The sequence below is a fragment of the Chrysemys picta genome, chromosome 1, assembly GCF_011386835.1.
Source record: "Chrysemys picta bellii isolate R12L10 chromosome 1, ASM1138683v2, whole genome shotgun sequence".
NCBI lineage: Eukaryota > Metazoa > Chordata > Testudines > Emydidae > Chrysemys > Chrysemys picta.
Window position 1 is genome coordinate 319,531,234 of NC_088791.1, and position 27,769 is coordinate 319,559,002.

General features: G+C 43.1%; 1 protein-coding gene across 1 annotated transcript; it reads left to right on the forward strand.

Annotated features, from left to right (window-relative positions):
• The first annotated feature begins 132 nt into the window (after window positions 1-132).
• Window positions 133-27,769, forward strand: KBTBD3 (kelch repeat and BTB domain containing 3). The gene is made up of 3 exons (XM_005289982.3): window positions 133-426; window positions 16,123-16,370; window positions 22,587-27,769. The coding sequence occupies exons 2-3, from the start codon at window positions 16,147-16,149 to the stop codon at window positions 24,214-24,216; spliced, it is 1,854 nt and encodes a 617-aa protein (XP_005290039.2). The 5' UTR covers window positions 133-426; window positions 16,123-16,146; the 3' UTR covers window positions 24,217-27,769.

Sequence of the window (27,769 nt, forward strand, 5' to 3'; positions counted from 1 at the left end):
CAGTTAACTGCACCAGCCTGCAGACAACAAAGCGCGCTCCCGTGCCACTCGGGGCCGTGCGCGTCCCTGGTACTGGGGGAAAACTTACCAGGGCGCGCGCCTCCCCGCCCCTGGGAAGAGCGCCCGGCGCGCACACCTCTCTGTCTCAGCTGGTTTCCAGACCACATCCCCGGCCGGCAAGAGTGTAAGTGACGGGACGACGAACCAATCACCTGCCTACCAGGGACGGCGGGTGCGACGTGATGGGGCGGGCGAGGAGGAGCCCAGCACACGTTAACAGAGGGCGGGGTTACTTCCGAGGACAACGCCAGAAGCCACTCCGAACACAGGGATGGAGAGATTGACAGCCGGCTGGGCCAATCAGCGTGCAGCGGCAGCATAGCGGGTCGGCAAGACAGGCCGCACCGTTGCTGCTCTTGGCTGCAGGTGGGTGTCTGCGCGTTATTGAGAAGGAGGCGCGAAGATGGGGCAATGGGTCTCTGAAAGGTCAGCCGCCGCGGGTGGGTGCTGGAGGTCACCCCATCCAGCGGGTTGGCTCCTGTGGTGAGGCCCGGTCAGCATCCGCCTGCCCGTAGCGTCAAAATTTGCCTCCCTTCAGAATGAGCGCCGTGTTGTTACTGAGCATGCGCGAGCTGTGCGAACATGCGCAGCGGCAACGGCTGAAGCCAGCCCAGCCAGAATCCGCTCACTGAGCTAATGGCAGCGAAAGCGGGGGCGGGGGGAGAGACACTCCTAGGACCGGGCTCTGCAGCGCCCCCTATGCAGGCTGTCTGCTTTGTAGTCACAACGCATCTAGTCCAGTTACTCCTGAGGGTATTCTGCTCCAAACAATTTAAAATTCTGAAAAAATCTGCATATTTTATTTGTCAAATAAATGTGGTGACTCCAGCATGGCTGTGCAGCTCCCCTGGGGACATGGACTCAGCAGTGAGGCTGCACCCAACCCTGACAACACAAGGACAGAGCCTGTCCCCCTCTGTGCCAGATGCACCAGGTGTGGGCAGTCAGGATCTTAGAGTGGGGGGATCCAGGTGTGGGCTGAGAGGGTTCTGTGTGGGGCAATCTGGGTATGGGCGGCTCAGGGAGGAACCAGATGCACAGGGGCTTCTTGTGGGGTTCTGGGTGCAACTGTAATGGGACTCTGCAGAGGGTCCAGGTGAAGGTGGGTGGGACTCAGCAGCGGGGCCTGGGGGGGGAGGGCTAGAGCTCGGTGGGGATTCTGTGTGTGGTGGGCAGAGTGGGGGAGTCCAGGTGCTGGGGGTGTGGGGTTTGGTGGGGTGGGAATCCAGGTGCAGCTGTTTGGGGCAATGTGGGGTGGGATCTGGGTGTGGATGGCTCATTGGGGTGATCCAGGTGCAGGAGGAGTAGAACTCGGCAAGGGGGATTCTGAGTGCGGGGGGCAAGGCTTAGTGGGAGGGTCTGGGTATGAGGGGGTCTGGATACATGGGGGTTGGGTGTATGGGGGAGCAGCTCCCTTTACAGTGATACCTTCCCCTGCAATTGAGGAGCGATGGGTGCAGGAAGCACGGGGTAGAGGGGGCAGTTTGCAGAGCTTCCTGAAGCCAGGGGAGAAATCTGGAGGTGGGTGTGACCCGGCCCTGGATGCTGTGCAGGGGAAGTGAAAGTCCCATCCTTCCCAGCCCCGCCGGGACTAGCAGCTGAGCCCAGCGCAGGGGAGGAGCCCCCAGCCAGGTCTTTCCCAGTCCCACCCCCTGCCCCACAGTGATTTACCTTGCAGCTGGCTGCCCTGGGTATCCGAAACATACTGCTGGGGAGGGTTGTATGACCGCTCTTGTGGTTTCCCTTTGCTTTCCTGTCAGAAAGTCATTTTTCTGTGGGGAAGCAAAGAAATCTGTAGGGGACATAAGTTCTGCGCATGTGCAGTGGTGCAGAATTCCCCCAGGAATGCCCAGTGCCTAGAAAAAACCCCGCCTCCCACACTGTCCTCAAGCATGGGTGCGTGGCCAGGTGTGCAAGCCCTGCCCTTCTCCATGGCTGCCCCCAGGATTGGGCACCAAATGGACGGGGGGAGGGGATGAGACACAGTGCTGTTGTAACATGGGGCAGGGAGAGGCACAACCACGACAAGTCCCGGGGATATCGGTCTCTAGTCTGCCCACTCCACCCTCGCTCCCTACTTTTGTGCAAGTGTAGAGAGTCCCTCCCACTCACCTGCACCATCTTGCCTTGTAATGCTTCACTCCACCAGTTTTTCCTGATGAAAAAGGATATGATTCGGTCACAGAAGTCACTGATTCTGGGACTTTCCGGGACTACTTCTGTGGCAGGGCTGGAGCAGTTGTCAGCCCCAGTGCTGCTGGAGCAGTGGCCACCAGAAGAGCTGACTAGCAGTCAGCCCCGAGTGCTAAACATCTTACCAGTGGTCAGCCCAGGGCCACCGAACAGCTGACTGGGGGCCAGGAGGAGCAGCAGTGGGGCTGGAGCTGCTGCAAACCCCAGCACTGCTCTGTTTGTCCCCTGCCCCGGGTATTTTTAGTAAAAGTCAGGGACGGATCATGGGCTTCTGTGAAGTTTTGTTTATTGCTTGCGACCTGTCACTGACTTCTATTAAAAATACCCATGACAAAAACTTAACCTTACTGATGGATAATCCCAGAGCTGCTTCCTCCCCCGAGTGGCTGCTATTGCAGGATCCATCCTTCTGAGGGAGCAGAAAAGCAGCGTTCATCAAGCCCAGTGCCAGCACTGGACTTGTGGGAGGGAGGTACCTGTGAAAATGGATGATGAATGATTGCACCTTTTGCTACTTTCTCAAGATCATGTTTCTTTGTTTAAAATGAATTAATTTAATAGTTCTGACAGGGTCCAGATTGACAGCTCCAGAAACTGAAGCCCATTGGCAACATGGTGTGTTTCAACTCTGGCCTTCACAATCTATTTCTGTAGATGCAAGTCTGTTTCATTTCCTATTTTTTCCCCACGCAAGATCTCTGGCAGAGATATGAAGTTATGTCTTCACTGTACTTTTGTTCACTGCATTTTCACTGCATTAAAACCTTTGTTGCTCAGAAGTGTGAAAAAACACCCCTCTGAACAACAAAAGTTTTAACAACAAAAAGTGTTTGTGTGCACAGGGCTTTGTCGGCAGGAGATGCTCTCCCGGTGACAAAGCTACCGCCCCTCTTTCAGGGTGGTTTTATTTTGTTGTCAGGAGAGCTCTCTGGTGATGAAGAGCGGCTTCGTTGCTTGCTTTACAATGACGCAGCTGCAATGGTACATCCGCACCGTTGTAAGGTGCGCAGTGTAGATATGGCCTAAGGCCTTGGCTACACTACACCGTTTTGTCAGCAAAAGGCAGCTTTTGTTGACAAAACATTGGAGGTGTACACTACAATGCTCCTCCCACCGGCAAAACTCTCATGGTTTGCCGACAAAATAAAACCACCTGAGAGGCATAGAGCATTTTGCAGCAAAGTTAGATCGACAAAGTGTCGGTGTAGTTGCTGCGCTTGGTTTTGTCACTGTTAATAACTTCCAGGAGGTGTCCCACAATGCCCATCCTAACTGCTCTGGACAGCAATTTGAAATCTGCTCCTGTGCATCCAGATACACAGGCATCCGCCCCCTCCCCTTTAAAGGCCTGGGAATTTTTGAAATTCCATTTCCTGTTTGCTCGGTGTGGAGAGCTCATATTGCATCTTAACCATGGTGGCTCAACGCAGCAAACACTCTCCCTCTTGGAGCACAGCTGAGTTGCTTGATCTGCTGACACTGTGGGGAGAGGAGGCTGTGCACCCCTAGCTCCACTCCAGCCATAGGCACTTAGATACCTACACGCAAATTTCTCGTGATTTGTTGGATAAGGACTATGAACAGGACGTGGTGCAGTGTCATGCGAAGATAAAGGAGCTGAGGTAAGCATACCAGAAGGCAAGGGGGGCAAACTATCATTCTGGTGCTGTGCTAATGACCTGCCTCTTCTATAAGGAGCTGGATGCCATCCTTGTTGGCGACCCCCACCTCCACTGCCAAGAGCCCCGTGGATACTTTGTCAGGGTTGGGGGTGGCGGATAGTAGACCTAACCCCAAGGACAAAGTCAAGTTGGAGGAGGTCAATTTGGAGGACAATGTAGAGCGCATGGCAGGGTCGTACGGTGGCATGGTGAGTCAGCACCTCTTTTCTACTCTGGAGGGGTCTAGCCAGCCCCAACAGTCCATCTCTGGCGCACATGATGCAGAAGAGGAGAGCCCTGGTAAGTGATCTTTTTGAGTTGATGCTGCTCAGTTATGTGAGGTGTAGCTGTGCTTTGCTCTGTATGTTGTAGAAGTGGGTGAAGGAATACAAATGTGCATAACTAGCTGTGTTTGAGCGTGCTCTACATTCTCTGCTGCAGATAAGAAGTGTAGTGGAACTGTGTGTTAATGCACTGTTAAAACCAAGATTTCACTGGAATCCTCCAGAGAGATCTCTAGGAAAATTCCCTGGTGGTACTTGCCAATCTTCTTCCAAAGGTTCCTTGGCAGAGCAGGGAACTTTCCCCCACCACTTTACACAGACCAAAGCAGCACACAGGTGAGCAACATAGGCACCGTGTCTGAAGGAACATGCATATAGTAGATACACCCTTGCATCCTTGCTCACCCTCAGGAGTGATATATCGGCTTCAGTGACCCCCCACCCCACCCCCATGGCCCCGCCTGTGGAAAATGGTGGTAGAGTTTACAATATTGTCCCTAATCACCTTCACTGATCCACTTAAAAAAACACTTGGACCATTTGCCCTATCTTGAATGCCCAACCCCCACCTAGGCTGAACTTGCTATGTTTCGGGTGTTTGCTGAGATGTGTGCTCACCAAGGGACAGTGAGAAAGTGATTGATATGTTACAAGAAGTGTATTTTACTATAATGAGTCAATGCCCTGCATGAACCAACAATCAGGCTTCTGTATATTGTTTCTTGTGCTTCTGCAGATGTGGCCTTCAGGGGAATCCCCTACATACCAGTGGAGCGCCTCTGCCAGATAAAAAAGCGACCAAGGCAAAGCAAAGAGGACATGTTCTGAGAGGCCCTCCAATCCTTAGAGAGCAAAAAAAGAGAATGCAGGGAATGGAGAGAGACCCTTAAGGATAAATTTAAAATAAAAAGGCAGGACAGAAAGAAGAGTGAGGAGCACAATCTCAAAGGCCAGGAGCAGATGATGAAAGTATTGGAGGCGCAAACAGAGATGTTGAAGTCCCTAATCACTCTCCAGGCTGAAGAGATGTGTGCGTGTCCCCCCTGCAGCTGATATAGAACCGCTTTCCATGCCCTCCCCAAACTCTTCCTACACATTCCTTGCAATCACCCGGCCCATTTCGGTACCCCTTTCACTCCACCTTTTCGACAGCTTCCAAAATGATAGCTGGCTACACTGCCCTTCACGATTATCTCCCTTTTCTGACAGATAACCAGTCTTTGTCTCCCTTATACAGTGGGTTGTGGCTGGAATTAATACACAGTGGCAATTTGATCATTTGCTGACTACAAATCATGGTTAGGAATCATCAAAATTTTCATGCAAGGTGGCAAGTTAACAAAGCATGGCAGAGTGCTGTATGGAAAGGCACTTTACCGATCCTCATTGTCAGAATGTTGCCTCAAAGCCTCCCTAATTTAAATTGCCCCCCGTTATGTCCCTCTAATAGCCCTGGTATCTGGCTGTTCAAATTCAGAAGCCAAGTGATCTGCCTCCATTCTTCATTCCGCGGGAAACTTTTCACACTTAGTCTCACAAAAATATTATGGAGCACGCAGAAGACTGCTATGACCATGGGAATGTTTTCCTCTTTTTGGTCTAACCTGCCATAAAGGCAGTGCCAGCACACTTTTGATCTGGCAAAGGCACATTCTGCATCGGCTCAACCTATTGTTGAAGCACTCCTAGCTGCTGTCAAGGTTTCCCATGCCATGAGAATAAGGGTATACTGAGTCTCTCAGGAGCACTATAGGAATTTCAGCATCCCCCATTGGAATCTTCTGGTCTGGAAAGAAGGTCCCTGCTTGCCGCTTTCTGTACAGGCCAGTGTTCCTGAAGATGTGTGCATCATGCATCTTCCCGGACCACCCTGCTTTAATATCAGTGAAACGCCCACGGTGATCCACAAGCACCTGCAATGTTATAGAGAAGTACCCCTTTCTATTGATGTACTCCGTCACAAGATGGTCCAGGCCCAAAATTGGAATATGCATGCCGTGTATCGCCCCTCCACATTTAGGGAATCCCATTGCAGCAAAGCCATCCACTGTTTCATGCACATTGCCAAGAGTCATGGTCCTTCGTAGCAGGATGCAATTAATGCTCCTGCACGCTTGCGTTAATGCTGTCCCAACATGGACTTACTGACTCCAAACTGACCAACCAGTAGCAGTCCAGAGTTGCCAGCTTCCACGCCGTGATCACCATGCACTTCTCCATTGAGAGGGCAGCTCTCATTTTGGTGTTCTTATGCCAAAATGCTGGGGCGAGCTCTGAACACAATTTCAGGAAGGTGTCTTTCCACATCCAAAAGTTCTGCAGCTACTGCTCATCATCCCAGCTCTACATAACAATGTGATCTCAGCAGTCAGTGCTTGTTTCCTAAGCCCAAAAGCGACAGTCCACTGTGTTCAGCTGCTCCATGAATGCCAGAAGTAATCTGGTGTTTCTTTCCATGGCACATCGCCGGTTAGGCAACTCTGATTCCTGTTCAGATTGGGAGCTCATGATATACCACATGACCATCTGCAATGTGATTATACACAATGACTACAACAGTAGAGTAGTGTGGGATCCATCCTTTCATACAGAGGTGGCAGGTGAACAGTAAATGGGGGCCATTGAAAAATGTCACAAAAAGCAGTCAGAATCTCATGGAATGCTGGGATAGAAAAAACTGCATCATGGGACGTTGAGCCTGCACCCATGATGCACTGTGATCCATTCCGCTTTCCACAACACCTAGCTGCAGAAGTTGGCAGGTAGCACAGTGGGATAGCTATCCATAGTGCACTGCCCTCACTGTCGATGCTAGAGCACCAAGTGTGGACTTGCTCGGCTGACGGAGCGTAATGTGAACATGCACAAATGATGTAATTTTAGCACTTTTTGATCATTGGCATAACTTTTGTTGACAAAACTCTGTAATGTAGAGAAGGCCTCAGTACCTTCCACAGACCTGAAGAAGAGCTCTGTGTAGCTCGACAGCTTGTCAATCCCACCAACAGAAATTGGTTCAATAAAAGATACTATCTCACCCACCTTGTCTCTCTAATTATGGACTTACTTTTTTATTAAAGAAAATCCATTGAAAAACTTACTTTGTGTAAATTGCATTTTGCACATAAAATGAGCACAAAATACTATAAAAAGAATGTATGTACATTTTTAATATATTTCCATATTTAAATCAAATGAAGAAGGGCAAGACTACAAAACCCATTAAAAACAGTAAGTTTCCCCCCTTCAGGAGATTTTTTTTTTTCAGAGCAGGAGTCCAAAACTAATGGTGTAATTCCACAAAGGAACTTCCTTGTGAAATTATATTTATACTCTTAATTCCTAGATCTTGGACTTGCTGCATAACTCCTCCCCCCTGGAACCCTAAAATGTCTAAACTTGAGAAAATTTAGCTGTACGAGCAAATCTAATCCCTCTCCAAATACGTCTAACTTGGGGAGCAAGGGGGGAGGTTCGTCCCATTGGATTAATATAATCATGTTAGGATATGCAATTAAAGATCATTACTTGCAGAGAGGAAATCTTCCATCTCTGCAACACCACCAGGAATCAATGCGATTTCAGTGCTTCATACTGGTACCATGCTGTTTTCTTCAGGCAGTTCTAAATATCCAAAAGCTTTAAAGCGTATCTGTTTCCCTTTTGTCTAATACTAAATCTAACATGTAATATTGATAAATGCCATTTTGTGAATTCAAATATCTCAGAATGTCACCAATATATGTTTTGTTACCTGAAAAAAATGATTGACAATATTAATTGCCTGTAAAGTTCCGTTATTTATGAAGAGATGATGGGGACGTTTGCTGTTTTTTACATATAAGTAACTGAGTTCACACCACGGTAAAGCAATTTTTAATATTTGGCACAAAACAAGGAAATCAGTCTTCTAAAAAACTTACATTTTGAAAAAATGACTTAATATTTGTAGTTTAGAGAAATATCCTGTAAAACTGTAGTAATAGTCTGTTTTTAGTATCAGGTTTTAAAGTGTTGGAGTCCCATAGAGCGACTTACAGGTTTCTATAAAACTACCTTTAGCAGCAGCAAAGGCAGTTATGCTTTAATAAGATAATAAATATGTTTAAATAACCTTCGTTGTACTTTGCAATGATATTTGGTATTAAAATAGGAGGACCAAGAAGAAGAGAAAATTAAAATTCTCCCCATCTTACATAAAGTGTAGATATTTCTCTAAATTCCCAGCAGATTTCTGGTTTCTTTGGTGGCATTTCTTTTTCCCCTAAGATACAGAAAACTGTAAGTTATCTGTGTGACGGGTTGTGACCCTGGGGGTGAAATCTGGGAGCCGTTGGAACCTCTGTGCCCCCTAACTATTCAACTGGGTTGGCCTTTCTCACACTGCTCTGCTGGTGACCCAGCCAGCCTCTCCAGTCCTTGTTATCACTCAACACGACAGTAGGCGGCGCCACATACCCACTTGAGTTATCTGAGTACTTTACCTAAGCCACTCATGGACAAACTGGAGGCCCCTACCCAACTTCCCAGCTCCCCAGCTTTGAACCCCTACTGGAATATAAACCCAGAATTATACCAACTTGCACTGCACAGAGATCTGTATGATGCAAGCTTAGTAATTCATTCGCTCCCCCCCTTCATGTGGGGAAGATGTGCAACAGCCTTTGTTTACCAAATTGAGATTTTTCCCATTCACTTCACTTAAAACACACTGGTTAAGATAAAATATAAAACAAGTTTATTAACTACAGAAAGATAGATTTTAAGTGATTATAGGAGATAACATAAGAACAGCCATACTGGGTCAGACCAAAGGTCCATCTAGCCCAGTATCCTGTCTTCCGACAGTAGCCAATGCAAGTGCCCCAGAGGGAATGAACAGAACAGGTAATCATCAAGTTATAACAAACAGATCAAAGCCTAGGAAATTAAACAAAAAAGCAAATAAAGCCTAATATACTAGATAGATAGGATTTGAATTAGCAATAACTCACCCTGACTGATGATACAAGCAGTCTACCAAGTTCCCATTCACAGGCTAGAAATGCCTTTAGCACTCCCCCAGTTCAGTTATTGTTCCTCAGGTGTTTCCAGTGTTCTCTTGCATGGCGAATGAGGTCAAGAGATGATGTCACATCCTATCTTTTATAGTCTCTCCATATGGTGGGAACCCTTACCTCCAAGCTAAGTTCCCAGCCCAGTTTGTAGAAAAATACAAGTATGAAATTGGAATTCAGTGTCATGTGATCTGGTCATATGCTTTGCTGAGTCATAGCAGCTGTTATCAGGGAAAGCTCCTGGAAAAGATGGGATACCAGCAGAGATATACAAAGCAGCAAGTCCAGCAGCACTAACAGCGTTCCACAGTGTGATCATCAACATCTGGGAGGATGAAAACATACCACAGGACCTCCACGATGCTATTATTGTCTCTCTTTTCAAGAACAAAGGCAGCAAAGCAGCATGTGAAAACTATAGAGGCATATCCCTCCCCTCCGTTGGAGGGAAGATCATCGCCCGCATCAGCTTGAACCGCCTAATAGCCAATATTTCCAAGGCAAATCTACCTGAAAGTCAATGTGGTTTTTGACCTGACCGGAGCACAGTCGACATGGTGTTTGCTGTCAGACAACTACAAGAGAAGTGCATTGAACAGAACATGCACCTGTATGCTGTCTTCATAGATCTGACAAAGGCGTTTGATACTGTCAACAGGGAAGCCCTTTGAACCATTCTAACACAACTTGGCTGCCCAAGAAAATTTGCCCAGATTATACGCCTTTCTCATGACAGCATGACAGGCGAAATATTGTCTGATGGAGCCATATCAGCTCCCTTTAACATCACCAACGGCGTGAAACAAGGATGTGTTCTCGCTCCTGTCCTATTTAACCTGTTCTTTGCATGTGTCCTTAAACATGCAATGAAAGATATGGACTCAGGTATATACTTGAAATACCGGCACGATGGTTCACCTGAATGCAAAGACTAAGACAGTGCAGAAGCTCCTTCTTGAGGCACTCTTTGCTGATGACTGTGCCCTCATGGCTCACACTGAAAATGATCTTCAGCACATTATCAACAAGTTTGCTAAGGCCTTGCAACTTTTCGGACTAACTATCAGCCTCGGAAAGACAGAAGTTCTCCATCAACCTGCACCTGGATCAAATGCTTCTGTCCCTAGTATCTCTATTGATGGCACTCAGCTGAAAGTAGTGGAGAACTTTAAATACCTATACACACGAATATCCAAAGCAAGCCAGGCACTTGGCTGACTGCGTGTCAAAGTTTTAAATCACCACAACATCCGGATGTCAACAAAACTTCTTGTGTACAGAGCTGTTGTTCTTTCATCTCTTTTGTATGGATGCGAAACATGGACACTATATAGGCGTCACATCAAGCAGCTCGAAGCATTTCACATGTGCTGCCGCTGCAACATCATGAGGATCCGCTGGCAAGACAAAGTGCTCAATCTCGAGGTCCTCGAGAGAGCTCAGATGACAAGCATCGAAATGATGATCATGAAGTCACAGCTACGTTGGACCGGTCATGTTAGCCGCATGGATGTCAACAGAATCCCCCGTCAGCTTCTGTATGGTGAGCTCTCCCAGGGCATCCGGCATATAGGTCGTTCACGGAAACATTACAAGGACACCATCAAAGCCAATCTGCAGTACAGCAGTATCAAACCTAGGGACCTTGAGGACGCCGCCAGCGACAGAACACAGTGGTGTGCAGTCAGAAATACCTGCATCGCCTTTGAGGAAGACTGCTGCCGGTGTCTACAAGAGGCACGCAAACGACATCACAGAGCATCAGCATCGCACAATCCACTGACTGCAAACTTCCCATGCACCATTTGCAGCAAAATGTGCACCTCTAGAATTGGTTTGTACAGTCATCAGAGGGCACACCATGAGACCAACAATAGATGATCTGCACAGATTTGTCATCATCAGATCGATGGACTACCAAGGAAGGAAGGATTCAGTAAATCATAACTTTTCCAATGACACCTCACATGACACATTATGTACAAGGTGCATCATAATTATGTTATAATTACATTATAATCATACCACTATGATGAATCTGGGGTACAGAGTGCCACAATCAGCATTTAAGAATACTTTTTATTAAACTAATATCTGATAGGAAGGGTCCCCGAGATTGGTGGAAGGCTCAGTGACAGAGGAAGTGTCTTTGTGAATAAATTTTGTTTCTCTTAGTGAAGATATCCACCTGTGTGGAGCAGACAGCTGCTGGGAACTCTCAAGCAGTAAAGTGATTTTTTTTCACCAACCAGGAAAGAGAGAATACATTCTAGGCTATAATATTCTCTGGGGTAAAGGAAAAGATGGTTCCTTCGGGGTTGTTTGTTTGTAGTATATTATAGGGTAAAGGCAGTCTAAGGGTATGTCTACGCTACAATTAGATACCCATGGCTGTCCCATGCCAGCTGACTCAGGCTCACAGAGCCTGGGCTAAGGGGCTGTTTAATTGCGGTGTAGATGTTCGGGCTTAACCTGGAGCCTAGGCTCTAGGACCCTGTGAGATGGGAGGCTCCCAGAGCTCAGACTGCAGCCTGAGCCTGAAATGTGTACTCTACACCACCATTAAACAGCCCCTTAGCCTGAGTCCCATGAACCTGAGTCAGCTGGCATGGGAAAGCTGCAGGTGTCTAATAGTAATGTAGACCTACCCTAAAGAACCCAACCTTTGAAAGCTGTATCTATGAAAGACAACATTGAGTTACAGATTGTTTGTTTGTATTACGGAAGTGCCTAGGATGGCTCAACTAAGATCAAGTGTACTAGGCACTGTGCAAATAGAATAAGAAACATTTTCTACCCCCAAAAAATTCAGTCTAAAGTTCTGTTTATTTCCACTGTTGTAGTAGACCTTGTGGAATGGATCACATTGCTCTTAGCAGGAGGCTTGATGGAGGAATTGTAACTTTGATGTATTTCCATTGTGATCTATCTGGAGATGGTTGTCTTAGATGCCTTTCAACTTTTTTCTGACTCCTGTATAAGCCTGAATGTCTGTCTTTCATCATATTCAAGTTTTGTTAATGTAAAATCTAAAAGCGTATCTCTATCCAGGATATGAAGTTGATATTCAAATGTGTATTTTGGCTTGCACACAGAAAAAGCATAAAGAAATAAACTGATGTAAATAGAATTGTGTTCCTCATATTTATAAAATCAGGAGAACATCTGAGTGATTGTTTGCAAAGTGATGTGATGAAATATAGAAAATAAAGTTTCTTTCACAAAGAGCTCCCAAACCACTGACTCTTGTAGCTGTTGTCATTCTGCTTAGAAAAGAGCACTTGAGTGTCAGCAAAAAAAAGGGTACTTCTAAGGCAGTGGTGGGCAACCGGTGGCCCACCGTTTCCCGCAGCTCCCTTTGGCCGGGAACGGTGAACCACGGTCACTGGGAGCTGAGGGGGACCGTGCCTGCGGACGGTCAACATCAGCAAAATGTTTCATGGCCTGCAATCAGATTACTCTGGTGGGCCGCATGCGGCCCATGGGCCTCAGGTTTCTCACTGCTGTTATAAGAGCTGAAATGGTGGCTTAATCATTGCTAGTAAAACCGTATTTGAATTCCATTTTTTCCTCTGATCTTTGATCAGTGGACACGGATTGGGTGCAGTTAAACGTTTTCTTTTACCTTTTGTTAGTAGAAAAGATACTACTAGTTTGAGTGAATATTCCCTTTCCTTGCTGCTGGTTCCAGTGGTATTCTCCATTATATTTTACCTATTGGTGAAAGAAAACAGTAGCTGAGAGTCTGCCTTAAAGTATGTGTCGGTGTAATAGGAGGCTATTTCCTTTATGCAGAGGGAGAAAGGATCCTATTGTGAATGCCTGAACTCTGAAAGAACTTTGATAAAGTTCTTTGTCAAAAGGAATGCTACACTTGCTTTTAAGGAACATAACCAGGCAACCTCAGAGATGTATTTTATTCCAGGCTATACAAGTCCTCCAAATTTGCTTGCATGGTTTTCTACATTTGAGTGGGAAGTCTATCATTTCACTGGAATACCTGCATCCCTGAAGATTTAGTCTTTCAGATGGCAGGCTGTCAATCTCAGCCTCTAACAATCTGGGTATCCAGAGCCCAAGCATACAAAAAGTGCCTCTATGGCTTGTGGACATTGGGCTCTCTGAGTTATCACAATAAATAGTGGTCTTGTTCTTCTATATTTTCCTAGTAACCCAGGCTTAGAATGGAAAGGAGAAGATGCCTTTTTCCAAGTGCAAGGGTGACAATGCTGGGAGCAAGATCAGTGGATCTCTTCTGTTCCAGAAGCCACAGAGATCTATTTGTCGTTGGAGCCACCTGACTGACTGTAGATAAAAATATAGATTGGTCCAACTCCTTCTCTTCTGTGGCAGATATCTTCTGTTGAGAAGGCTGCTGGGTGGCTTAGCTTGGACATATGACCTTGATGGATAAGACCTTGCACCCAAAATATTCAGATTTGTTGTGGGTTCCAGGTTTAGTCTGGAATATTTTATTCCATTGTGGCAATTCAGGTGGGCTATTATCTGTTGTCATTTTCAGTCAACATTGTGGAGGTCTCCTGCAAATCTTGAAGGAAAAAATCTATAGCATTAAGCTTTAAGCAGGAGGTCTGATTCTCATTTAGGCCTGGGGTACACCTAGCCCCCACTGTAGATGCAGCTAGATTGATGAAAGAATTCTTCTGCCTCTTGGAAAGATGGATTACCTACATCCATGGAAAAAGCCCTTCCGTTGATGTAGGAAGCATCTATACTATAGCAGCACAGCAGTTGTGCCACTGTAGTGTAGACATACCCTTACGCTAAGGCCACCTTGCATTTCTCTGGCAGCATAAAGAGGCCTTAAAGTAGGTATAAATATAATTTAACCATTTACTCTGCCAGAGTGGGGTAAAATGGTCTTATTGCCATGAGAATCAAGCCCAGGGTGTGTTAAGGACACTCTGCTTGAATGTTAGGGCTTTCACCAGTAAGAACTTGTCTACACAGAGGTTGCACTGATTTAAGTTAAATTAATTTAACCAATGCAAACCACTATATGTACGGTTTCAAAGTAGCAGCCGTGTTAGTCTGTATCCACAAAAAGAACAGTAATACTTGTGGCACCTAAGAGACTAACAAATTTATTTCAGCTTAAGCTTTCGTGGGCTACAGCTCACTTCTTCAGATGCATCTATATGTATGGTACTTATGATACTTTAAAACTGCTGGAAGCTGTTTAGCTTGCAACTCTAAATTTCACAGTGCAAGCTAAACCAATATGAACCCGATTTAAATAGACTAAGCAAGTCCACACACAAAGGGTATGTCTTCACTACCGGCCGGATCAGCGGGCAGCGATCGATCTAGCGGGGATTGGGATTTATCACGTCTAGTCTAGATGCGATAAATCGATCGCCGAGCACTCTCCCGTCGACTCCTGTACTCCAACTTGGCAAGAGGTGCAGGCAGAGTCGACGGGGGAGTGGCAGCAGTCGACTCACCGTAGTGAAGACACCGCGGTAAGTAGATCTAAGTACGTTGACTTCAGCTATGTTATTCACGTAACTTAGATTGATCCCCCCCTCCCCCAGTGTAGACCAGGCCAAAGTTTCACCATTTTAACTAAATTGGTTTAAAAACATGTCTGTGATTAAACCAGTGCAACTTGGTGTGTAGATCAGGCCTTAGTCATTCAAGTAGTTGTGTATCTGTATTCCTTCATCTTTTAGGCTATGTCTACACTTAAAATGCTACAGTGGCATCGCTGCAGCTGCGCTGTCATAGAGCATCAGTTTAGACACTCACTACAGTGACAGGAAGGAGTCTCCCATTGCTTTAGTTAAACCGCCTCTCTGAAAGGAGGAATTCTTCTGTCAACCTAACGCTGTCTACACCGGGGGGTTAGGTCTGCATAGCTACGTCTCTCATGGATGTGAATTTTTCACATCCCTGAGAGACATAGCCATGCTGATGTAAGCTTCCAGTGTAGCCCCCGACCTTACTTTGGAGATCAAAGTGACAATCAGTTTGGCAAAGACTGGATGACAGCAATAGGCTAGTTCATAAAATTAATGTTTCTTCTGCACTGTGAACTTCAGGAATTATTTCTTGATTGGGATATGCAGGAGATTCTCCAAGATCTGTACAGTAGAGAGGTGAAGAGGGAGCTTTTCGTTCTGAATTGTGTTCTTCAAATCAAAAGTTTGTTTCAGGATAGAGAGAGGCCTGTTTGTCATTTTTTTTTAATGGCAATAAAAATCTGGAATACCCTTCCTAGTATATTTCTGCAGGCAAAACACTGGCTATAGCTATTACCTTATGACATAAAAATTTTGGAATAGCCATGAAGTTTGCTTGAATTTTCTCAGGGCTGAGTGGAAAGAACAATGTCAAAAACCAAGATGATTTTAACAGGGTCTGGTTAGCACATGAGGGCGAAATAAGTTTTCTTCCACTCCCTGCCTCTGCATGAGCAGGAAGGGATTAAGTAGCTTAGGTACAGCTGCTCACTGCACCCACCTGCATGATAAGCCTAGCAAATGCGGAGTTGTAAGGGGCTCTTTTTGCCACCTTATTCTACTCTATGGGTGCACAGATAGTCATGATCTGGACTATACGGTGTCATTTTCATTTGCCATAGAAATGAGAAAATTGCAACTTTATAAACTAATACAAAGGAAAATCATATAGGAACTATTGCCTGATTCATTTAATGAAATATGTATCAACTCTGTGGAGTAAAATTATTAGATTCAATCTAAACCCAGTGAAAAAGCTCATTAATGGACAAATCTTAGCAGTGATGCACATTATTTACATACTAAATCTTTCATTCAGATATTTTTTGTGGCATTAAGTTGTTTTTGAACATTATAAAATCGGTGACTTATTTTTCCATTTCAGTTTTAGGAATATATTGAAGAAACCATGGACAATCAACAGGATTTCATTAGCATCTCAACTTGCAGTGGAATTTCTGTTCCTGAAAAGAAAATCAACTCCTTAGTAGCTGAAGATCATGGTCAGCAAATTCTAAATGTACTGCAAAGTTTCAGAAAAAATAATATCTTTTTTGATTTTAAAATACTTGTGAAAGATGAAATAATCCCCTGTCATCGTTGTGTACTAGCAGCATGCAGTGACTTTTTCAGGTAAGCCTACTTCTAATGTAATTTTGAAGAGAATGGATATTTTTAAATTCTTGGTGGGAAAATATAACCACAGAAATTAAGATAAATCAAAGTGACATATCTATTCTCAGCATTTTGAGCAGAGTAATCATTCATATTAAACTCAGATCCAGTCATGCATATTACCAAAAAATGGAGTGACCCTTTGTCTGAGGTGCATACAGTAGTCTGCATTCTAAAATGTAAATGTAGAATCCTAATTAAATATTGTGCACTGGGAAGACTGTGCATGTCTTCTGTATCTGTATTTGAATGTCCACAACACAAAATATGGTTTGACTTAATGTGGGGAGGGCCAAACCCTATACCCCGTACATTCTTATTGTAGAATGCCCACAAGTAGATCATGAATATATTTATTATTATACGTTTTTCCATAAGATTATGGAATAAAGTTCACAAGGGCTTTCTCAGATAAGTAGACAGTAGACTGATGATTAAGGGGTGACTTGATGTATGTACATGGGGAACAAAATTTTTATAATGGGCTCATCAATCTGGCAGACAAAGCTATAACAAAATCCAATGGCTGGAAGTTGAAAGTAGACACTTTCAGACTGGAAATAAGGTTCAATTTTTTTAACTATTAGGGTAATTTGCCACTGGAACAACTTACCAAGGGTTGTGTTGAATTTTGTGTCATTGGCAAATTTTAAAATCAAGACTGGATGTTTTACTAAAAGATATGCACTAGTTCAAATAAGAATTTATTCAGGAAGGTCCTGTGGCCCGTGTTATGCAGGAGGTCATATGAGATGATCACAGTGGTCCCTTCTGGCCTTATGATCTATGAATGAATCTATAAATGCCATAAGAATGACTGAAAAAAACAAAAATCCCAGCAATTTTTCAAAAACTTCAACTAAACGCAAGATCCAGCCTCAAATTTGTGGCCTTCCCTGTGGTAATTGGAGCCATAAATTAATTAATGAATAACTAACACTCATCTATGTACAGGATGTAGTCCTTTCCGTTATAATATGGATGATCTTCATTGCCAAAAGACCCTAGCTAACCTGTGCTTCAGTAAGGCACAAACCTGCATATCTACACTGAAAGATTTCTAGGTTTACTGTTCACTGAGGCAGAAAATTTCAGTACTTCTGTTGTTATGAAAAGCAAAACTAGTACAAGTGAGATTACGTTTCCCAGAGATCAAAAGAGGAGTAACATTGCTGCCCAGCCTTGCCATGGCATAAACTCAAGCCCTGGGATACTTACTGCTGATTGTCCCTCCTTCCAGTTTCTCCCCTTGCTCCTTCAACTGAAAACAAATTCTCATTCCAGCTCCTACAAGATTGAAGAGGAACTGGCTGGTCACACTAAGTGTAGCAAGTATCAGGGGGTAGCCGTGTTAGTCTGTATCTACAAAAACAAGGAGTCTGGTGGCACCTTAAAGACCAACAGATTTATTTGGGCATAAGCTTTCGTGGGTAAAAACCTCACTTCTTCAGATGCATCAAAGTGAGGTTTTTACCCATGAAAGCTTATGCCCAAATAAATCTGTTAGTCTTTAAGGTGCCACCAGACTCCTTGTTGTTTAAGTGTAGCAGGAGACCTTTAGAAAGGCTGCCTCCATAACCCTACTTCCTGCCTCTTTCTGCAGCAGTTCTTAAGATAGCTACCCCTGCACTGCTCTACATTCAAGCTAGTGATGGGAATAAGCAAAGATGGGGAGAGAATGAGAAGCTGAAGGAGCTATGGGTCATTCTTCCCCTTCATCAAAAATAAGGCTGATGTTCAAGATATTTTTCTTTCCCTCAGCTATCCTGAACTCTGCACAAAGGAAGTAATGTTTCTCAAGAACTACTGTTGAAGAAGGGAAGAGTGATAAGAGAGGGGATGTTTCTTTCTATTCTCTCCACCAGTTGGATCCTCTTCACTCCTACAGCTGAGTTGCTTACAGGAGCAGTGACTGCCTGAAACTATCCTACCGCCTCTCAGCAGTAGAAGCCTCTGGGCAGTTTTACACTTAAAATGCTGCAACACTTCAGTGAAGATGCTACTGTGCCAATGGGAGAGCTTCTCTCATCAGTGTAATTAATCCATGTCCACAAGAGGCACTAGCTATGGGGACAAGAGAAACTCTCCCATCCATAGAGCACTGTCTACATCAGGGGTTAGGTTGGTTTAACTGCGTTGCTTAGGGGGTGTGGATTTTTCACACCCCTGAGCAACATTGTTATACCGATGTAAGTTTGTATTGTAGACCTGGATAGAAAGGAGCAACACTAAATATCTTAGTTTTTCATGGTTTCATTTAGAACCTAGGTGGGGCAGGCGGTTGACATGGCAAAGTGTAGATCCACTACTTAGTGGGAAGGAGAGCTAATAATGGACAGCACAAACTGAGGTGTTTAATGCTATTTTGCTTCAGTCATCACTAAAAAGGTTAATATTGACCAAATGCTTAACACAATTAATATTAACATCAAGGGAGAAAGAACACAAGCCAAAATAGGGAAAGAATAAGTTAAAAAATATTTAGATAAGCTATATGTATTCAAGTTGGCTGGGCCTGATGACATTCACCTAGGGTATTTAAGGAACTAGCTGAAGCAATCTCAGGACCATTAGTGATTTTCTTCAAGGATGGGTGAGTCCCAGAGGACTGGAGCAGGGCAAACATAGTACCTATCTTTAAAAAGGGGGGAAAAGAAGACCTGGGGAATTGCATACCAGTCAGACTAACTTCAGTTGCTGGAAAGATACTGGAACAAATTATTAAGCCGTTTGTAAGCACCTAGGAGATAATAGGGTGATAAGAAAGATTGTGAGTTTCATGGAGGTCACAAAAGTCCCGGATTCCATGACTTTCCATGACTTCTGTGACTTCTGCAGCGGCCGGTGCACCTGGCTCAGGGGCAGCTCAGGCAGCCCCTGCGCCAGTCGGTTTAGCCGTTGCTGGGGCAGTCTCAGGCCCCCGCACGCCACCCCACGCCCTCAACAGCAGAGTTTGGGTGTGGGAGGGGGCAGGAAGTTGAGGCATGGGACAGGGTGAGGCAGGCTCTGGGCGGTGCTTACCTGGTTGGCTCCCCGGAAGCAGCAACATTCCCCACGCTTAGCTGCTAGGCAGAGGCATGGCCAGGCAGCTCTGCATGCTGGGTACGCAGAGGTCTGCAGGCTGGGTATGCAGAGGTCTTCCAGGGGGTACATCAACTCATCTAGTTATTTGCCTAGTTTTACAATAGGCTACATAAAAAAGCACTAGTGAAGTCAGTACAAACTAAAATTTCATATAGACAATGACTTGTTTATACTGTTCTCCATGTCCATTAAAGGTAGGACAATGTTATCAGTTTAATCTGCGGCAAGGGAGATTAGGGTTAGATATTAGGAAAATCTTTCTGACTATAAGGATAATTAAGCACTGGAACAGGTTATCATGGGAGGTTGTGGAATCCCCCTCATTGGAAATTTTTAAGAACATGCTAGACAAACGTGTCGGGGATGGTCTAGGTATATTTGGTTCTGCCTCAGCAAAGATGAATAGACTAGATCAGTGGTTCTCATGCTTATTTGCTCACACCTCCCTTCTTTATGTCTGTAGTAGTTTACACACACACCTTCCCACCACACAAGTACATATACCAATACAAAAAAATCAACATGCAACTCTCTCTAAATATTAAAAACAGTAAGGTATTGATTCAAACAGAGCCAGTGATCCATTGTAAAAAGAGCAAAACTGCAACTGTGGTCACTGTTTACAATGAAATGTGCACACCATGTCATAGCAAATGGATTAACATACAGATGGCAATGACTTTGTATAATGCTATGCAAGCTTAAAAGATCTCCATCAAAATGCACAGCGTCATCTAGAGTCAAATGCACAGCGCCATCTGAGGGTCTGATATGTCTGGAGCAATCAGCTCTGCTAGTTATTCATTGCTGTGGGTAAAATGTGCTCAGTAAGTTTTTTTCCCCCTAAAGCTTCTCACGCCTCCCCCCAGAGGGGCCTGCCCCCCAGTTTGAGAATCTCTGAACTAGATGACTCTTGAGATATGTTCCTGCTCTACATTTCTATGGTTCTTTGTTGGTTTACAGGGGGTGTGATGTCACCAGTATTGTCTTTTCACCAGCAGTTATTAGTATGCAAACTTCACTGATCCTAGGCTCCCCACCTTAGCATCTCACTAATCCATAGCTAGTATGTATTGAGTAATCCAAATATAATCAAAACAAGTTACAGTACAATTTGAAGAATGTCATTTTTAAATATTGCAGAATACCATGAGCCAAATTCAGCTGTTGGACTCAGGCTCATGCTACTTCACTAAAAATAGCTGCATAAATGTTGCGACTTGGGCTCTGAAGCCTAGGGAAGGGTATAGGCTTCTGAGCTCCAGATGCGACTTTAAAGCACTGTCTACACAGATATTTTGACCATGGTAGCACAAGCCCCATGAGTCCAAATCTGTTGACCCAGGCTGGGAGGCTTACTGTGTAGACATGCTCTTGGTGACAATAAGTGTGCGTGTATGGAGGGTTCAGTGCAGGAGCTGTGATCTTATTATGAGATAGATGTGACTGGGTGCATACTAACTTCCCTCTCTAGGGGACACAGGACACTGGGACCACACAAGAATCATATTAAAAAAATCTCTCCTTCTCCATTGTTTGGCAGAATATAGGGGCTACGCAGGAAGTTGCTTAGATTCTGGGACTGTCAGACAACCAGACACAGTTGGTTTATAAACCAGTCACAAAGAAGTCAGGGACCAGAATGGGGGAAAGGGTGTTCTTATTACAGAAGGAGACTGTCAATCAGAAACTCAGCGTAAGAACATTTACCATGGGAGTGTGCTTGTATCCCAGAAGAGAAGGGCTTTATTTTGGGATTGTATTTGCTCCTGGGTATATCAGTGTGTGGGTTCTGGAACAGCCCCATCTGTCGCAGTGACATTTTACGTTTAAATCATTTAGGATAATGTATCATGGGATCAGATGAGAGGAGAGGTTCCACAAGGCTCTGCCCTTAGTCCCTTCATTTTTTCTCTCCTATACCCTATTGACTGGTGATATCTGCTCATGGCTTTAACTACCATCTTTACACTGACTCAAAATCTACCTTTCTGCTATTAGGTTTAATTCCCTCCATCCAATCCTGCATCTCAACCTCGTTTTCTGCCATCTCTTTGTGGATGTCAACTTAAATTCCACAAGGCCACAGCTAAGCTCCTGATTTTTTCCACCATCCCCAACCCCTTGTTATAACTATGGAGAACACCACTGTCTGCCCAGTTGCTCAGGCCTGTAACCTGGATATTAGCCCTCTCTTTCAACCCACCATCAAGGCTTTGCCTGAATCCTGCTTCTTCCAACATAATATTTAAACTATTGATCCTTTCCTCTCTGTCCACACTGTCAAAGCTCATCTTGGTTCTTACCATCTCATGTCTTGGCTATGACAACCTCCTCCTCCTCTCTGCTCTTGACAGCTGCAGTCTTTTCCCTCCCCCGCCATAAATCTATTAAAAATATTGCTACCAAGATCATTTTCCTGGCCAATCCCTTTGATCAGGTCACCCTTCTCTGTTCCTCCATTGGCTCCTCCTTTTCCACCATATCTAACATATGCTTCTTGTCTTGACCTTTGAGGCCCTTCATATTTTAGCCCCACTCAGCTTATCTCTTGTATTATTTTATTACACCATCTAGATCAGTGGCTCTCAACCTTTCCAAACTACTGTATCCCTTTCAGGAATCTGATTTGTCTTGTGCACCCCCAAGTTTCACCTGACTTAAAAACTACTTGCTTACTTAATCGGACAAAAATATAAAAGTGTCACAGCACACTATTACTGAAATTGCTTCTTTCTCATTTTTACTATATAATTATAAAATAAATAAATTGGAATAGAAACATTGTACTTACATGTCAGTGTATAGTAGATAGAGCGGTATAAACATGTCATTGTATGAAATTTTAGTTTGTACTGACTTCACTAGTGCTTTTCTATGTAGCCTGTTGTAAAACCAGGCAAATATCTACATGAGTTGATGTACCCCCGGAAGACCTCTGCGTACCCCCAGGGGTATGTGTACCCCGGGTTGAGAACCACTGATCTAGATTATTTTTCTCCCTCTCAGTATAGTGTTTTCTTGTCTTCTGTTTGCTAGATCTATAATGTTATTTAATTTGTGTATATGTCTCCTATATTTTACTTGCAGAGCCATGTTTGAGGTTAACATGAAAGAAAGAGATGATGGGAATGTTACTATTAGTAATTTATCACCCAAGGCAGTGAAGGCTTTTCTCGATTATGCCTATACAGGAAAAACTGAGATAACAAATGATAATGTGGAAATGTTCTTCCAGTTGTCATCATTTCTTCAAGTTTCACACCTCTCCAAAGCTTGCAGTGAATTTCTAATAGAAAGTGTTGATCTTGGGAACTGTTTACAATTGTTGTCTATATCAGAAAGTTATGGTTCTGTTCATTTGTTTGATCATGCACTAGAGTTTGCACAGCACTGCTTTTCCTTGCTACTCAAATCTAGTGATTTCTTGGAGATGAATTTTGAGATATTACAAAAATGTATTGAAGCAGATGAGCTATATGTCCCGGAGGAAGAATCTGTGTTGAAAGCTGTCCTGCTGTGGACCAAACATAATTTAGAAACAAGACAGAAGCATCTCCATCACTTGATTAAAAAAGTGAGATTACATCAGTTATCTGAAAAGACACTGAAGGACTTGTTGCATTCTGAAGAATATTTGCTTCAGAGCACTGACTGCTTAGGAATAATCAATGATGCAATTAAAAGCGTACAAAACTCCAGTGGACTATTTCCAGATGCTCGTCCTTCAACAACAGAAAAATATATATTTGTTCACAAGACTGAAGAAAATGGGGAAAACAGACACACATTTTGCTATAATATCAAAACTGATAAATGGAGAGAACTGCCCCCCACACACATCATTGATCTGCCAGGGTCAAGTTTATCTAGTTATGGAGAAAAAATATTTATAACTGGTGGGTGCAAAGGGAACTGCTGTAGGACTGTTAGACTTCATATTGTTGAACCCTTTCATGATGCCACTGATCAGACTTGGTGCTACTGCCCAGTCAGCAATGATTTCTCCATAGTGTCAACTATGAAAAAAACAAGGACTATGCACACATCTGTCGTGACTCTAAATCAGTTATTTATAATAGGTGGAAAGACTAAAGGAGCTCAGGACATCAGAAGTCTTTTGGATGTGGAATCTTACAATCCTCTCTCCAAAGAATGGAAATCTGTAAGCCCGTTACCAAGAGGCATATACTATCCAGAAGCAAGTGCATGTCAAAATATAATTTATGTCCTTGGTGCTGAAGTAGAGATTACTGATGCCTTTAATCCATCTCTGGATTGTTTCTTTAAGTACAATGCTATGACTGATCAATGGTCTGAGCTTGTAGCAGAGTTTGGGCAGTTTTTTCATGCAACTTTAGTCAAAGCTGTTCCAGTGAACTGCACATTGTATATATGTGACCTTTCCACCTACAAGGTTTATAGTTTTTGTCCAGAAACTTGTGTTTGGAAAGGGGAAGGATCTTTTGAATGTGCTGGCTTTAATGCAGGAGCAGTTGGAATAGAAGATAAAATTTACATACTAGGTGGTGACTATGCTCCAGATGAAATTACAGATGAAGTACAAGTCTACCATAGCAACAGGTCTGAATGGGAAGAAGTCACACCAATGCCAAGAGCCTTAACTGAGTTTCATTGTCAGATGATTCAGTTTAATAAATACAGAGACCCATGGTCATCTGTAAGGCAGTGTACTCTGGAGCATTTTGAAACATTATGAGTTATAACAGTCTACTTAAATGCACAAGTATTTAAAACATATTATTTTTAGCTGTTGCTATAGTTTTTTGCAAAAAGTGTGTATTATATTATAAACTTGTTCTATTGATAACTTATGTTGTAGAATTGTTTGTTTTTATGGTAATCATGTATATCAACTTTTACATAGGGTTTATATGCAACTTCTTTTCAGATGTCATTTGAATAATTTGCAGAGCAACATCACTTTTCAAGAAGTAAAGTAATAGGGGTTTAATTTTGTAATATCTATGCACTGTTACTTGTATCTTCATGAATGCCCCAGTGGATAAATCACTGAGCAAGAAAATTGTGTTGATATTTTTCCTTCATAACTAATGGAGTAGAAATATGATGAATTTTTTGTTTAACCCTAGCAGAGGAGCTGTAAACATCATTGTGTCAGTTTACCCTTGCTGCATTGACAACAGCAAGAGCAAATGCCAGAGGCCTTCACATTCACAAAGCATTGACTCTGGATATTTCATGTGAAGGGAATAATGATTTTTACAGTTTTATTTCATTGTGGCCTGTTTTCCCTACTCCTGTACTTGCTGTCTTCATCCTGAAGCTGTTGTCAGACAACCTCTGAGACTGACACCATTCAGTAAGCAATTGCTGTATGGTGTGTGATTCACACAGCAACCTCCTGCATCTTTGCAGATTGTCATCTTGGTAGTGTTGCCAAACACAACTAGGCCAAAAGAGCAAGATTCTTGAGGTTGCTCTCAAAACTTGGTCTTCCATCTGCTACATACTACGGCCATGTCTATACTACTGGCTAAATCAGCATTGCTGTGATCAATGCAGCGGTATTGATTTAGTGAGTCTGGTGAAGACACGCTAAGTCCATGGGACAGTGCTGTCCTATTGACATCTGTACTCCACCTCCCCGAAAGGTGGAAGCTATGTCAATGGCAAAGCATCTCCCGTCAACAATAGCACGGTGTAAACACTGCTGTAAATCGACCTAAGTTACGTCTGAAGTAACGTAACTTAGATTGACTTATAGTGTTAGCGTAGACCAGCTGTAAGTCACTGGGCTAGCCTCTTCAGTAGTTTGTATCACAAATTCTAGATATTATTGCTTCAATTAACTAAATTGGAAGTGTGTGTGTTTCAGTGCATATAAAATACCAAATACAGTACTGAAAAATACCCAAAACCCCACACTTTTAAAATCAAAGTGGACAAGTATTTCTAAAGTCAAGTAATGGATTTTTTTTAAAAAATTGTAAATAGGCCGTGTTTTAACTGAACTAAAAGACACTTCAAGCTATGTACTTTCACTTTGTACCTCACAATCCACCTTAGGTGTAGAAATACTATATGGTAACCACTAGACTAAGTATATTGCTTGGATTTTTTTAACATAGTAAGCTATTATAATAAGAATGTTAAACTTGCAATGGATTTTTAGTATTACTATTAATCTACATATAGTTCCTGGGGCAAATTTAGCCCCCCACCTCCAAAGTGGATCTTTCACAGAGGAAGAGGTGCTAATTAGGGTTGCTGGGTTCCACGCACAGAGACAAGCATGGGGAGATTGGAAATAAGGAAGGGAGACAGACATCTGTCCTGTGGAGGGGTACTGGCCTGAAAGTAGCCTTCACAGAAGGGTTTTGTAATTTTCCACAACATGGGTGGGAAAGATTCCTTTTGTTCCCAGTGCTCAGCCCAGCTACTTAGGCTGAACACTGGGGTCTGAATTTGCCATAATGTATACTGTAGTGACAATATATTTGAAACAGTAAACTCATGCTATGCTAGACAGAATTATACTAAGCATTTGGCTATAGCATGTACTCTTCTTAAGCAATGTAAAAAAATTAAAATTCCAGGGGGAAAAGCTATAGAAATCTTTTCTGATAGTTGAGACTATCTGGATAATTTTAGAAAATACCACATGTGCATTGGGCTGGCATTTTGGAAAAGTCAAGTCAGTATTAATGTCTGGAATTGACTCTCTCTTTGTGGCTATTATTTGTGGCTAATATTTCTGTTTCAAACACTATACAATATAAGCCCCCAATCCTGCAATTGGCTATGCATACACACCATTGAAGTCAGTGGGGCTCTGTGCTGGTGAATGGGTCTGCCCAACTGAGCCTTTTAGGATTGGGATTTAACACAGGTAGTTCATAGAACTATATTAATATTTTTAGTCCAGTGCTAACTGCAAAAAAGAGCAGGGTAAAAGCAGAATCTTATGCTTTCATGCATACATCCTAGTGAAAGTGTTTTCCAGAAGTGCCTAATATACACTGTCTTTCTCTAATATTTGAGATGGCAGAAATAAGATTTTAATTCTTCAGTTGGATTCTTGTGATTTTAGTGAGACACGGTGCATGTGACTATAGAATGGTTAAACCTACCAGATCCCCATGAGTCTAGTTGCAATTGACATCTCCCATATGTGCAGGCCATAATGGCCACTTTTAACCTAACATATCAGTCTTAGATCAAGATTGCACCAGTCAGTGCCAGGTATTCTCAGATGTTACCTGCTCTATTACAAGGAAATAAAGACAAAAACAGCACTGGCTTAATAGTTTGGTATTAGACAAGCTGGATGAAGTTAGCCAACATTTACTAAGATGACTTTCATAAGAACATAAATGAAATTTTGTAAATTTAAAGAGCCTGTTCTTTAAATAAATCTGTAGTTTGTAATAAGATTTAGGTCAAATTCTGTTAACAAAAAATAGTAAACAGTTTGCTATTGGTATCAAGAGATTTTAGTGTCAAGAAGGTAACATCTACTTTTATACTACTTTTTTCCCTAGATAATCCCCAAATTATTTACAAACTATGCTTAAATATGATGTACTTCACAATCCTCCCACTGAAAGCAACTGTCACTTGGGTTAGAACACAGCTGTTTGTTCTTAATGCAAAGCAAATGTTCAGAACAATTCAGGAAAAGTGAAAAGTATCAAAATGAAACCGCAAGAAAAAAATATAAGTAACTATATAGTATAATAACCCAGTTTCAGATTTGATCAGGACACTGAAGCTAACACTTATTCTTGCAAAATCTAGGGTGGAGTCTTTTTTTACAACTTAATTGTCACGTCTCATCAAAAATACAGGGCCTCATTCTCCACTGCTTTGTCCTTGTCTAGTAGTTTACACCCATGTAAAGTGAGTAAAATTGATGTAAAATGCTAGGACATGTTGGATGTGCAGTTTATCAAGGTGTAAATGACAGGTTCAAAGGAATAGAGAATCAGGCCCATAGTATTTTTAACTATCACTTGGTGGGCTACAGTCAGCATTGAGTCAGGGGAAAGAACGACACCAACAGAATCACAAATAGTGATAGCCATTATTTATATCTGTATTTCATCAAATATATATATAGTGATGCTTCACTCAGATTTTTATTTGAAAATAGATATGTTCCTTTAATTTTTTCTTAAAGCTGTGCTATATTTTGCATATCTAACAATGACTAAGAAATGTCTTTAAATCCAATAAAATATCTGTAAACAAAACCTATGTATAATTTATGAGAATGAAACCATGTGAAA